The following is a 13,696-nucleotide window of genomic DNA, read 5'->3' on the forward strand; positions in this document are numbered from 1 at the left end:
AAGTGTAGGTAATTAGCGTTAAGATTTGTACCCTTAAAAAGACAGAATTGCGACCACCTGTCTTGTTGTGAATGACTTGTCAATCCCATGCAGGCTGTGAGCCACTCATCCCTACCCAAGTCCCTAAGACACCAATAGCACCTGGACAGGTAACCAACAGCATATGAACAGATAGGTATGACAAAATATGCCAGGTCTAGCTTGCAAGGAATCTTGGGAGGTCATCTTTTTCAATCTCCTGGAACAGAAGTTGGTATCTTAAGTGTTACTGCTCAGCATGTTTTCCTGGGGAGTCTTGAGTTTTCCCCCACAGTATTTAATTACTTCACTGTGTTCTAGCAAGTAACAGGCAGCATCATTCTTTCCCAACTATTCCATGTATATACTGATCTATAAAAGAATAAAAGTGTGTTTCATTTCGTATACTTAGTGAATTCTGTATTAACTAAGGCAGAATTCTAAAACTTCATCCTGAAATGTAAGTCAGACTTTGCTCATTTCTGGAAATACTCAAGATCAGGTTGTATAGGGCTCTGAGCAGCCTGATCTAGTTCGAGATGTCCCTGCTCATTGCAGCAGGGTTGGACTGGATGACCTTTTAAAGGTCTTTTCCAATTCAAACAAAAATATAATTCTGTGGAGTATGAAATGAGAAATAAAAGAAATTTTACAGGATGACTGTGACTTTTTTCTGAGGTAAGAAACATGGATCAAGTATTGTTTTTAAATTGTCATTATGCCTGACATGAGACCAAGTCTTCCAGGTTCCAGAAGGATGGAAGGGTTGGACTGTCAAGTCAAGGAGTCATAGGATGGTTGGTGTTGGTAAAGGTTGCCTAGTTCCAGACCTCTGCTGTGGGCAGAGACACTTTCCACTGGACCAGATTGTTCAAAGCCCCATCCAGTCTGGCCTTGAACACTTCCAGGAATGGGGCATCCATAACTTCTCTGGGCAATCTGTTCTGTGCCTCAGTACCCTCATGATAAAGAACTTCTTCCTAATATCTAATCTAAACCTACTCTCTTTCAGTTTAAAGCTGTTCCCCCTTGTCCTGTCACTGCATGCGCCTGTCAAAAGTCCCTTTACCAGCTCTGTTGTTGGGTTCCTTCAGGTACTGCCAGGTGCTATAAGGTCTCCCCAGAGCCTTCTCTTCTCCAGGCTAAACAGTGCCAACTCTCTCAACCTGTCCTCACAGCAGAGGTGGTCCATTCCTCTGATCATCTTGGTGTCCTTCCTTTGGACTCACTATGTCCATGGTCTTCTTAGTCTGGGGGCCTCAGGACTGGGTGCAGTAATCCAGTTGGGGTGTCATGAGAGCAGAGGGGATGGGCAGAAATGCTTCCCCTGACATGGGCCGCTTCTGGGCAAGCTGCTTTTGATGCAGCCCTGGGTGTAAGCACAATGCTAGAACTTGAGAGTGTACCAATACAACTTCAGTACTTCTTACTTCTAGGAAAAGCCCAAACTGTGCAGCTGTGTTTTCCAGGGGTTTTTGTTGAGCATTATTTTGATAGCTAAATGATTTTCCAAGGCATTTGAACTGTTTGTTTCAATGTAAGTAGCTGGTATTTTTTTGGCTTCTCAGCTTTGATTAGGGTTATAAAAATAAGTAGTTTGACAGGAAGACTTAGAGCAAACTGAGTTTAAAAAGCATGATGGTAATTTTTTAAGAGCCATCTTTTAAGAGCTCAAGAGCAGGCAAATTCAAAGTATTGTAATTCAAGGAAATGGGGCAGAAGGCCAGCTTGGCTGAGCAGGAATCTTTTCCTAGAACTTAAATAAAAATGGGAGGTGTATGGACATTGAAAGCAAGGACAGATGACACAGGCGGGCTGCAGAGGCTGGCTGCCACTGCAGGGAAGAGATTTGTGTGGTTAAAGCTTGATGAGCATCCAAGCTGGACAGCACTGTGGTGGAAAACAAAATGGCTTTTTAAAAAGGTCAGCAGCAAAAGGATGTGCAGAGATAATGTTTGTCCATTACTTGATGAGGTCAGTCACCTCACAAATAGGCATGGGGACAGAGCAGAGATGTTTAGTGCCTTTTTTACCTCTAACACCAGTGATGGGCCCAGGGATGGACCCCTGTAGTCCTGTGGCTTGAAGGCTGTATAAACTCTGAAGGTGTTCCAAGATTTACTGCTCCAACTGAATGAAGTCAGTGAGGCCTGCTGGAATTCATCCCAGTGTACTGAAAGAGCTGGTTGATTATATCATGGGTCTTCTCCATGTTATTTTTCAATGGTGTTGGTAGTCTGGAAAGGTACCAGTTGAGTGGAAGCTGGCAAATGTTGTCCCAGTTTTCAGCAAGACTTAGAAGGAAGGCTTTGGTAATTACAGGCCAGTAAGTTTCACTGCAGTGCCTGGTAAAATTAAGATTATTCTGTGAGCAAGGGAAAAATACCTGAGAGACAATGCTGTCATAGCCAGCATTGGTCTGTGAGGGGAAAGTCCTGCTTAACCAACTTAAGTTTGGAGTTGGACTCCATGATCCTTATAGGTCCCTTTCAGCTTGAAATGCTCTATGACCACAATGCTTTCTTCACTAGGTTCTGCATCTATAGTAGATGATTTATAATACCTGTGCCTATTGTGCATTGTTGTGATCTTTGAATAGTAACCTGGAAAACCACATTAAAGCCATATTGAACTTCTACCATTTAAGATAGTTTTGATCAAGTACAACTTTTTTTACCTGTGCACACAGTATGAAGCTAAGTAAGTATGAAAACAAAGTAGTATGCAAAAACATGCGCTTCTTTTCTGTACTTAATGAAAGAAATACTACTGCATTTCAGGAACAGTCTGTATCCTCTGAATACAGTGGCTGAAATGCAACTTTTGCTGGGATTATATTCTTAACACATGTATCAACCTAGCAGAAATTCTGGAGTACCTAGCAAAAATTGGTAAAATAGTCAAGCAATAGATTATGGATTCTGAATTTGAAAGTTTAATATGGTACATTTCTTCTTTAGTTAGCCAGGTGATGTAAGCCTTTGTTAAGTAGAAGGCTCTAGAAGACGTTATTAATAAATGACATTGTGTTTCAGAATATGAATAGATGACTGTTAAGTGCTGCAATTCTCTGAAACAGTTTACTGTCTGTATTAACATTAATGTCTGAACAAAATTAAAATTCCATTTACTTCTACTGAATCCTAAAATTCCTTGACTGTTATTGAAAGTAGTGAAGGATAAGCTGCACCACAGAACTCAGTTGATGTCTTTTTTTTAAAGGTTGTAAATATTGCAAGCAGCGTATCAAGTTGCCAGTTTCTGTTAGCAGCCCTTCCTTTAAAACAACTAGATTGGTTCCTACAGATATAATGAAGTTTATTAGAATAGGAAAATGTTTCCTTATTACTGTCTTTTGTTTTCTTAGCCTCCTCCAGGAAATGTGAAAATGCCTAATGTACCCAGTACCCAGCCAGCAATAATGAAACCAACAGAAGAACCATCTTCCTACACACAAATAGCAAAGGTTTGTCTGCAACTTTTAGGCCCTAGGTTCCTCTTAGTTACAATTATTTAAATACACTTCTGGAATAATGTATTTTGTAAATAAGCATTGCTTTTCTAATTAAAATTAATACTGCCTTTAAGTAATTGGCTAATACATGAATGTGTGCTATATTGGGTCAGTCTTCATAACTGGAGATGCTTAACTATAGTGAAAAGACTTGGAATATTTATGCCATATGCATACTTTTTATCAATCTCTGGTGATATTTGTTTTGTTCAGGAGCATGCCTTGGCCCAGGCAGAACTGCTAAAGCGTCAAGAAGAACTGGAAAGAAAAGCAGCTGAACTAGATCGCAGAGAAAGGGAAATGCAGAGTCTCAATCAGCAAGGGGGTACGCATGAAAAATATACTTTAAATTTCAGAATTTTCAGTTTTTCTTACAAACTTTTAATTTTACAGTGACATTGTGAAGCCGATTGAAGAAGGATTTTTGTAATGACTTCAGGAAAAGGAAGTTCATCTCCCTTGAGAAAATGCATACAGTGAAAAAAACCTGGGCTGTCCTTTCAGGTTTTCACTGAAAAAAATTTAAATGTGGCTTCTGTAGCATATTACTCTCTTCTATTGGCTATTTTTGTTCTAGATTAGTATCTGAGTAATTCTACTGAATAGAAATGGAGCATTTTGAGATGAAGTAAAACTACCTAAAGTAACATCTCTTTGATTTCTCATCTGTCAGTATAGCTGTAGGAGAACTTCTCTAGTTGGAAACATTTTCATATTTTTGCTGTGTTACAAACGTAATATTCTACACAAATAGCAGAAAGATCTATTCTATTATTAATCTTTTATTAGTTTTTTGTATGCTACAAACTCTGTGCTCTGCAAAACAAACAGTTTTTTACAGCAGTTTCACAAATGTGAGAAAATTTATGTCCTCTTAACTGAAGATGCTTTGCTACAAGTACATCTGTGGGAATATTTGTTTTCAAAAGGAAGAACTTCAGACTGAAGTTCAGAAAAAAGTCCTGAAACCCAACAAAGCAAACCATCGTGTGCAAGGTTGACTTTATCTAGTCTTTTCATGGTTCTGTTTCATTTTCACACATGCTGGTCTTTTTTTGAATATGCAGTGTTACAATTCCAAATTGCATAATTGCTTAGTAATTCAAGTTGTCAGGGAATTTTGTAGAATAGAACAACATACTTTCAGTTGGAAGGGACCTACAATGAATCACAGAATAGTTAGAGTTGAAAGGGGACTCTGGAGATCTTCTTGTCCAGCCCCCTGCCAAGGCAGGGTCACCTGGAGCAGGTCATACAGGAATGCATCCAGGTGGGTTTAGAAGGTCTCCAGAGAGGGACAGTCCATGAAGCCTGTTCCAGTGCTCTGCCACCCTCAGTGTAAAGAAGTTCTTAATCATGTTGAGTGAAACTTCTTGTGTTTTAGTTTATTGCCATTGCTTCTTGTCCAGTATCTGGGCACCACTGAAAAGAATCTGGCACCAACCTCTTCGCACCCCCTTTGAGATAATTGTATGCATTGATGAGATCCCCTCTCAGTCTTCTCTTCTCTAGACTAAACAGGCCCAGCTCTCTCAGTCTCTCTTCATAAGAGAGATGCTCCAGACCCCTCATCATCTTTGTGACCCTTTGCTGGACACTCTCCAGAAGCTCCATTTCTCTCTTGTACTGAGGAGCCCAGAACTGGACACAGCACTCCAGATGTGACCTCACCAGGGCCCAGTAGAGGGGGAGGATCAGCTCCCTTGACCTGCTGGCCACACTCTTCCCAACGCACCCCAGGATCCCGCTGGGCCTTGTGGCCACAAGGACACACTGCTGGCTCATTGTCACCTTGTGATCCCCCAGGACTCCCAGGTCCTTCTCTGCAGAGCTGCTCTTTAGTGGGGCAGCCCCAGCCTGTGCTGGTACTTGGGGTTATTCCTCCCTGGGGCAGGACCCTGCTCTTCCCTTGTTGAACCTCACTGGGTTCTCTCCATCCAACTCTCCAGCTTACCACGGTCCAGCCGGAGGGCAGCAGAGCCTTCAGGTGGATCAGCCAACCCCCCCCAGTTTGTATCATCAGCAAACCTGCTGAGGGAACCTTGTATCCCTTCATCCAGGTCAGTGAGAAACAAGTAGAGTGAGACTGGACCCAGCATTGATCCCTGGGGAACACCACTGACTGCAGGCCTCCAACTGGATTCTACTCCCCTGACCCTCTGAGCTCTGCCATTCAGCCAGTCCTTGATCCGACTCACTGTCCATTCATCTAAACCACATTTCCTGAGCTTACCAATGAGGATGTTATGGGACACAGTGTCCAAAGCCTTGCTGAAGTGGAGGCAGACAACATCCACTGCTCTCCCCTCATCGACCCATCCTGCCCTGCCATCACAGAAGGCTGTCAGATTGGTCAAGTATGATTTCCGCTTGGGAAAATGCTAACTGCTCCTGATGACCTTCTTTTTGTCTACATGCTTGGTGATGACTTCCAGAACGTTCTGTTTCATCACCTTTCCAGGGATGGAGGTGAGGCTGACTGGCCAGTAGTTTCCTGGATCTTCCTCCTTCTTGCCAGTTTTGAAGATGGGAGTAACATTGGCTTTCCTTCGGTCATCGGGCCCTGTTCCTGTTTTCTGTGATTTTTCAAAGCTGATGGACAGTGGCTCAGCTACAGCATCTGCCAGCTCCCTCAGCACCCATGGGTGCAACTCATCAGGGCCTGTGGATCTATGGGTGTTAAGAAGTCTGCCTAGTTGATCTCTAACCAAACCCTTTATGACTCGGGGGGAGTCTTCCTTTCTGCAGCCTTTCTCTCCTTGCCCCGAGGTCTGGGATTCCTTAGGGCTGGCCACAGCAGTTAACACTGAAGGAAAGAAGGCATTCAGCAATTCTGCCTTCTCTGTCTTCCTTCACCAGGACACCCATCTGATTCAGCAGTGACCCCACATTTTCCCAAGTTTTCCTTTTGCTGCTAATGTTGTTGTAGAAGCCCTACCTGTTGTCCTTGATATCGTTTGACAGACTTAATTCCAAGTGGGCCTTGGCCTTTCTTGTCGCATCCCTGCATACCCTGATGCTGTTGCTGTAGTCCTCTGATGTGACCTGTTCCTTTTCCCACATCCCATAAATTTCTTCCTTGTGCTTGAAATTTACCAGAAGCTCCCTGCTTATCCATGCAAGTCTCCTTCCCCCTCTCCCTGATTTCTTGCTCATGGGAATACACTGGACTTGAGGAAGTGATGCTTGAATACTGACCAGCTTTCTTGGACCCGCTTCTCCTCTACAGCCCTAACCCATGAGATTCCTCTAAGCAGGTCTTTGAAGAGGCTGAAGTTAGCACTCTGGAAGTTTAGGGTTCTAGTCCTGCTTGCTGCTTTACTTCCTCTACACAGGATCTTGAGTTCCACCATCTCATGGTTGCTATAGCCAAGGCTGGCTCCAGCCTTCACATCTTCAACCAGTCCCTTCTGGTTTGATCATCCAGCAGCACAACTGTCTTCATTGGCTCTTCTGCCATATGCATCAAAAATTTTTCTTCAGTGATCTGCAGGAATTCCCTGGACCATGTGTGCTGGGCCATGTTGTCCTGCCAACAAACACCAGGGTCGTTGAAGTCCCCAGGAGAACCAGGGCCTGTGACCATAAGGCTATTCCTAGTTTTCCATAGAAAGCCTCATCAGCTTCCTCCTCCTCATCAGATGGCCTATAGTAAGCACCCACAACAGTATTACCCATATTAGCCTGTCCCCTAATTCTCACCCGTAAACTGTCAACTCATTTGTCTGCTCCTGATTAGAGCTTGATACATTCCAGTTGCTTTCTCATATGAGGAGTAACTCCACCACCTTGCCTCTCTGACCTGTCCTTTCTAAAAAATTCATAGCCATGCATGACATTATTCCAGTCATGTGAGCTATCCTACCATATCTCTGTAATTGCAATGAGATGATGGTCTTGCAACTGCACATAGATTTCCAGTTCTTCTTGTTTTTTCGCCATGGTGCTGTGTGTTTGTGTACAGGCACTTCAGAGAAGTTCCCTAGATGGAGTGTAAGAGGATTCATCATAACCATGAACACCCTTATTGTGGTTAGCCCTGTGATCCTCATCTTGAGAAGCAGTCAAGGAACATCTTTTGCTGCACTGGTTGACATGACCTACTCCCTAGAAGGAAGCAATGGAATGATCATGTCCACTTTGGACCCCACCCCCTGAGTCCTGTAGTTTAAAGTCCATGTCACCAAATTGGCCAGCATGCTGCCAAAGGTTCTCTTGCCCTTTTTAAAGCAGGTGGATTCCATTCCTCCCTAACAGGCTACAATCATTTAAGCACAAACCACTGTTACAATTATAAGCCAAAACCTTGATGGCAGCCAGGAAGCCAGACATTGATCTCCAGAGTGTGGCTGCTTCTGACCAGGAAGATAGACGAGAAATGATGTGGGCACCAGTGTTTGTCAGTTGCCTTGCCAGGGCTTTATAGTCTTCCTTCATCCTAACTATTTTTTGGCTTGTGGCATCATTTGTACCCACATGAGAAAGTAATAGCGGGTAGTAGTCCATGCCCTTGACATGGGGTATCCTCTAGGCAGCATCATAGATCTTAGTCCCTGGTAAGCAGCATACCTCTTGTGACTCTCATTTGGTTTGGTAGATGGTGTCTCAGTGACCCTAAGGGAGGCACCCACCACAATTACTCAGTGTTTCTCTTTACAGTAATGACAATGTGCTGCTGGTCCAGATTCTCCTTGTTGGACTTGTTAATGGACATCTGAAGCCTTTAAAGCATCATATCTGTTTTGGTGTGGGTGTTGGAGGGTAGAGGTTGGACTTGAGCTCTCTTTTTGTGGGTCACCAGGATCCAAGGTGTCTCACACTCAGTGATACCCATTGTAGGTGTATGGTTCTGAAGCCGTGTCTCAGTCTCTGTTTCAGTCCCTCTAAACTGCACAGCCTGTTGCAATCTGTCCACCTTCTGCAACAGGTCATCAAACTACGCACATTTCGTGCAGGTACAAGGCTTTTCTCCAGGAAAAGTATCTGTGCATCCATTGCAAGCCACCACCTGTACTCATGTCTCTTTCCTTACCAGTTCCCTCTGGGTGGATGTGTCAGTCAGGCTTCTCAGGAGCTGTTCTGAGTAGACACACTCGTTTTGGTTCTGACACAAGTGCCTACCACTATGGCAGAGACATAGAGCAGTTAGCACTTACTTGAGGCACAGACTTATCTGCAGATTGCAGCACCCTCCCTGCTTGCCCTGCTGCACAAACTGCTATGCCACATCTTTTTGATGCACCATGCCCTGGTCACTCATGCTCCCTAAAGCCAATTAAATCTCCCACACTGCTCCTGGTAATGCTCACTCCACTCCTGACTGGTTAGTGAGAGTTTCTGGGTCCTGACAGGGCTTTGGGCTGCTGCTCAGGTGTCCCTGAGCCCGAGAAATTTCTGGACAGCTTGATCTAATGCTCACCACCTGTCATGATCTCTGCTGTGGCTTGACGGTGCTGGAGTGCAAGGTGCCGTGACCTTCCTAAAAGTGTCTCCAAGGCGAAGCTGCTCGGCAGGACCACCACACCCTCACACGTGTGTGTACACGCAGACACACAGATAGCTCCCTAGAATGGGTCAACAGCAAAGAGGCAGGAAGGGTCTTCGTATAGAGTTCCATGGGAGGGGTTTATTGCAGTCATGCTTGTGAAGGGTTCCAGGGATGAAGAGAAAGAACAATGGAGGGTCCAGGTTTATATACAGGAGCTGATCGAGCATCAGGGACCAATGATCTGAGGGCACGGGGGTGGTACTCAGGCAGGGCTAGGGAAAGGGAGCCAATAGGGAAACTCTGAGGGAGTGGCGATGGGGCAAGGGCCAATGGGGGAACAGGGAGTGGAGAAGCTTCTAGGACAGGGGCATATAAGGTAATGGGATGTATAAGGTTGGGTGGGGAGGCCAACGGGCCAACTGAGAAAGCAGAACTGGGGTACATTAACATACCAAAGCACAGCATTCTGGGGGAACCCTTTTCTGTTCACCCTAACCTGGGGAGGATCTTTGGTACTAGGGACTGTCCCACCAGTGGACTCTCTTTGTCCCTTGTACCGCAGGCCCACTGGCCGCCACAACCACCAAACTTACTTTGGTCACTGCTGCCACCTTCTTGACTCACAGTGACTATATATATGTCCAATTGCCTGCCCACATCAGTACTGAGAAGTTAAAAGTATGTTATTAAGGGTGTTGTTCATGTTTCATGCCCTGGAACACTGACAGGCTGAGGACATTGACCACTCCTCTAGGAAACCCATTCCAGTGTTTGATGACATTCTTGGTAAAGAAATGCTTCGTGATGTCCGTCATGAACCTACTCTGGCACCGCTTTGAGCTATTCCATGTATTGCATTACTGGATCCCAGGGACCTGCACACTCATTTGGACTCCTCTGAAAACACCACAGAGTGGTCTTTATTGGAGAGCAGGGTCTTTTGCAATTCTCCGGCTATTTGCATTCTATTGCCTTAAGATACTGGTTGCACGTCTAGGACACTGTTACCGTATGTTGTCGTAATTGACTACAGTGAAAGATCTTCAAGCTGTTGCATCCCCTCAACTCAGTGCCTTTGGCCTTCTCTGCTCAGGTTCTGTGCAGCGTTGCATTTGAGCTAATGAAAGTGTGCTGCTTCCTATTTCAACTAGCCCATTTGGTCGCATGGTGATTAATGTAGCTCTTATATCCAGAGTTTGAAATGCTGTGGCAAAGGTTTGTTGCAGTCATTGTCTCAGCTGAATCTCTGAGTCTGCGCTTGGTATGACTTGTGTTCAGCAGAATGTATACTCTAGCCTTTGATCAGATAAGCATACAGGAAACTCAGGTGTCTGATCCCGTGTCCTTAGCAGTGTCCTCACTTTATCACACAACTGTATCAAGATATAGTGATGCTGTAGGGCATATTCTTGTTACAAAAACATTGTTACGGACCATTTCAGTAACTGTCTTTCTTAAGACTTACTGCCTTTAGGTAAGTTTTGACAGGAAACCATATTGGAAACTAGATCAAATTGTTAGAGATACTCTGACATTAAAAATACCAGGATTCTGAAAATGAAGAATGGTTTTCAGTCCCCCATCTTTGTATTCAACAGACTATGTGAGTATGGTGGGGCTTTAGGGAAATATTTAAAAGTCAAGGAATTCTCAGAAATTGTCTTTCTGTCCATATGTGTTTGTTTTGGGAAAATTTTTACTTTGTAGAAGCTGCCAGGTGCCTGCTCAGTCTTTTATGTAGATAAAATATTGTGTTTTCCTTGACCTGGCTACACTTAATTGTATTTCACTTCTGAAGTTTATGTTGAGGATTGCTCTTAAAACTCTTGGGTTTTGGTAGCCCTAGTTATCAATCCACCTGAGAAACTCATCCATTAAACAGTTCAAACAAGTTCAAATGTATATCTCTTTCTAATATACAGAGACTGAAATGCCATTATAAAGGCCTTTTTTTTCTTTATTTTCTGTTTTGCAGGTAGAAAAAATAACTGGCCACCTCTTCCTGAGAATTTTCCTGTAGGTCCTTGTTTTTACCAGGATTTTTCAGTAGACATTCCTGTAGAATTCCAGAAGACAGTAAAGATTATGTACTATTTGTGGATGTGTAAGTATTTCCTTTGTAAGAAAAATAAAGTGCCTATTCAAACCTGGTGATACATACCTGCTGCTTTGGCTTTTGGAGCATCTGTAATGAAAAAGTATTTTAAATCCAGAAGCCAAATGTTGAAGCAAAATCTTATGGTTAGCTTCAGTTTTGAAAGGATTGAATTCCGTCATAAAAGCTTCCACAGAAAAAAAAAGGAGGATTATCCTAGGGCAATTCGGTTCTAATTTATTGGAATTGTCTGGTTTAAGTTTCTCCTGTTGTAAAATGAACTTTGACCATTTATTAACTTAGAAATAACTTTACTGTTTTTAAAATCAGCTTGTATATTAAGAAATAAATCTCAAAATTAGTGTTAATAAACTTTTGAGTTCAAGATGTATAATATGCATTTGCTCTAGTATACATAGTTTTCTGTAGTTCAATCTGGTTTTAATCTATAGCGGAGGCTTAATATCATTTTACCCTATTTTGAGAAAGAGTGTCAATTAGCTGAAGAATCAGCCCATGTTAAAACTATTCTTTGTAGGCAAAGAATGCTCTTCACCATCTTTCTAGGATTGATTTTGCCCTCATTGGGGGGCTGTGTTTTGACTGGAGAAATGGTGGATTAAGCAAGTGTGCAGGTGCCACACTTGTTTCTTCTGCCTTGTCCAGTGTGATTGATAAAAGCCTAATAAATATTCTGACTCTGATGAAATTGCGAGGTTTAGGTACTTTGATGCCTTTAATATATTTTTAGCCTTCTAAGAAAACGTGGATTTCAGATGTTTTCTGTACTATTTTTCATAGTTTAAGATGTAGTTAGGAAATCTCCATTATTTTACATGTTGCTCTGGTAATCTTGTTGCTGTGATTGAACCATGTAATTGAAACACATGAAATGAGCAGACAGCATTGAATCAAATCAATTCCACTTCATCATAATCTACAGCTTTCTATATTCATTGCTAGATCGTTAATCTTCAAATAAGCAGCTGTAGAGCATATGACTAGTCACTCTCATAAAGTTGACAGATAATTTAGATTTATATGAGATCTAAGGTGAAATACTCAGAATTTTAGGATGGTTACTAATTCTGGTCATTTGCAGGACTGAGTTCTGAAAGTGTGTATGTCTCAAGCATGAGGTGAAGTTGGGTAGTTAGAATTGCAGTATTAGTACTGTTCTTCATTTTCTGTCTTCCGGCAACAAGTAAAGGAAGTTACGTTATTTCAAAATATAGATGAGCTACGCTTTTATACTGACATGACAGCTAATCTTCTAGGTAGACTGAGATTTCTACCAAGTCTTCTTGCACTCTTTGTTATTTAGCTCTAGTACTCTCTGACTAACATATTACTCAGGAAGGCAGGGAAAGGGCATAGTAAAGGAAAAGAAAGACAAAATCTATTTCACAGTCTAAAAAAAAGGTAAACGCCATGGGGTATAGAATCCCATGCCTTAGGGTTGGCTGTTGAATCCATCCTTGGGACTTTTCTTTCCTAGGATTGTGCCTACGTGGTTTGGCTAATTTTTCATTGACCATTTTTCCTCTGGGGAGGTACTTATTCCCATAGTAGATCTGCTTCTGCTTGCCACTCTACATTTTATTTTCTCTTCCAGGACTTCCTATGTCTTGTTAAGGTCTAGGGATTCTGTGAACATAATCCCATTTGGATAAATCTAGTACTGCATTCTCAGCCCTTCATACAGTAGGTCCTTTTCCATTTCAGCAGCCTTGGCAACAAACTTTCTGGTTTAGTTTTCTGTGTTTCCACTGTTAGTATTAATTTTGTATCATCATTCTTGGTTTTTATATCTCCAAGGAAACTTCTTCACCTATTTAAGATCCATATGCTCTTTCATGCATGAGAAAACAAGTCTGTTTCTATCCCTATTTCATTAATTCATCCCTCTTTTCTCCTTTTGTATCAAAAGTCAGATTTTTCTGATACTTTGATGTGGTTTTATCTTTGCACATTTTTTCCCAAGGGGAGAGACTTTTTTTTTTTTAAATAGACTGAGTGCTCACATGTTTTTGGGAACTACAAGAATCAATTAGCAATGGCTTTTCATAGTTGTCGTTGGAGCTTTTCTATTCTATCTTGGCTTTGTGGCAATCGCTGCTTTAAGGGCTTGCACATGAAAATGATAGTTTTCCTAGTGCATTAACACTGAGCACAGCTTTTTAGATCTTTTCATGCTATTATTATGTCCAGTGTCAAGTACAATGTCTCTTGACTTGTGCTAACAGTCAAAAACAGGCTCAAAAGCATGTGTTTTCCAGCTACTTTCCCCACAGGCTGATAGCATGCGCTAAATAAACACTACTGATTTTCAAAGATTATTTCTTATTTGAAGTTACAAACTGAAGAGATTCTGGTAGAAAAATAATACCCTGAAGTTCCAACATTTTTTCTTTTTCTGTTTAGGAGAGTTTCATCTCATCCTCTGTCTGAGGAAATGATAGATGGGGGTGTGTGTGTGTGTGTGTGTGTATATATATGTATATGTATATATATGTATGTATATCCATCTGTGTAGATGTTTGTTCCAAGCCTGTTCTAATGGGTTGCTGTCTTTTAGAGT

At 42.3% G+C, this 13,696-nt stretch overlaps 1 protein-coding gene across 1 annotated transcript in view; it reads left to right on the forward strand.

Annotated features, from left to right (window-relative positions):
* SCAMP1 (secretory carrier membrane protein 1) overlaps positions 1-13,696 on the forward strand; it is a 45,518-nt gene that overhangs the window by 20,206 nt on the left and 11,616 nt on the right. The window contains exons 3-5 of the mRNA XM_082301185.1: positions 3,386-3,484; positions 3,746-3,857; positions 10,996-11,124. Of these exons, the coding sequence (XP_082157311.1) occupies positions 3,386-3,484; positions 3,746-3,857; positions 10,996-11,124 (340 nt within the window). The remainder of the gene's footprint in view (positions 1-3,385; positions 3,485-3,745; positions 3,858-10,995; positions 11,125-13,696) is intronic.

This window comes from Coloeus monedula (assembly GCF_965178545.1).
Source record: "Coloeus monedula genome assembly, chromosome: Z".
Classification (NCBI taxonomy): Eukaryota; Metazoa; Chordata; class Aves; order Passeriformes; family Corvidae; genus Coloeus; species Coloeus monedula.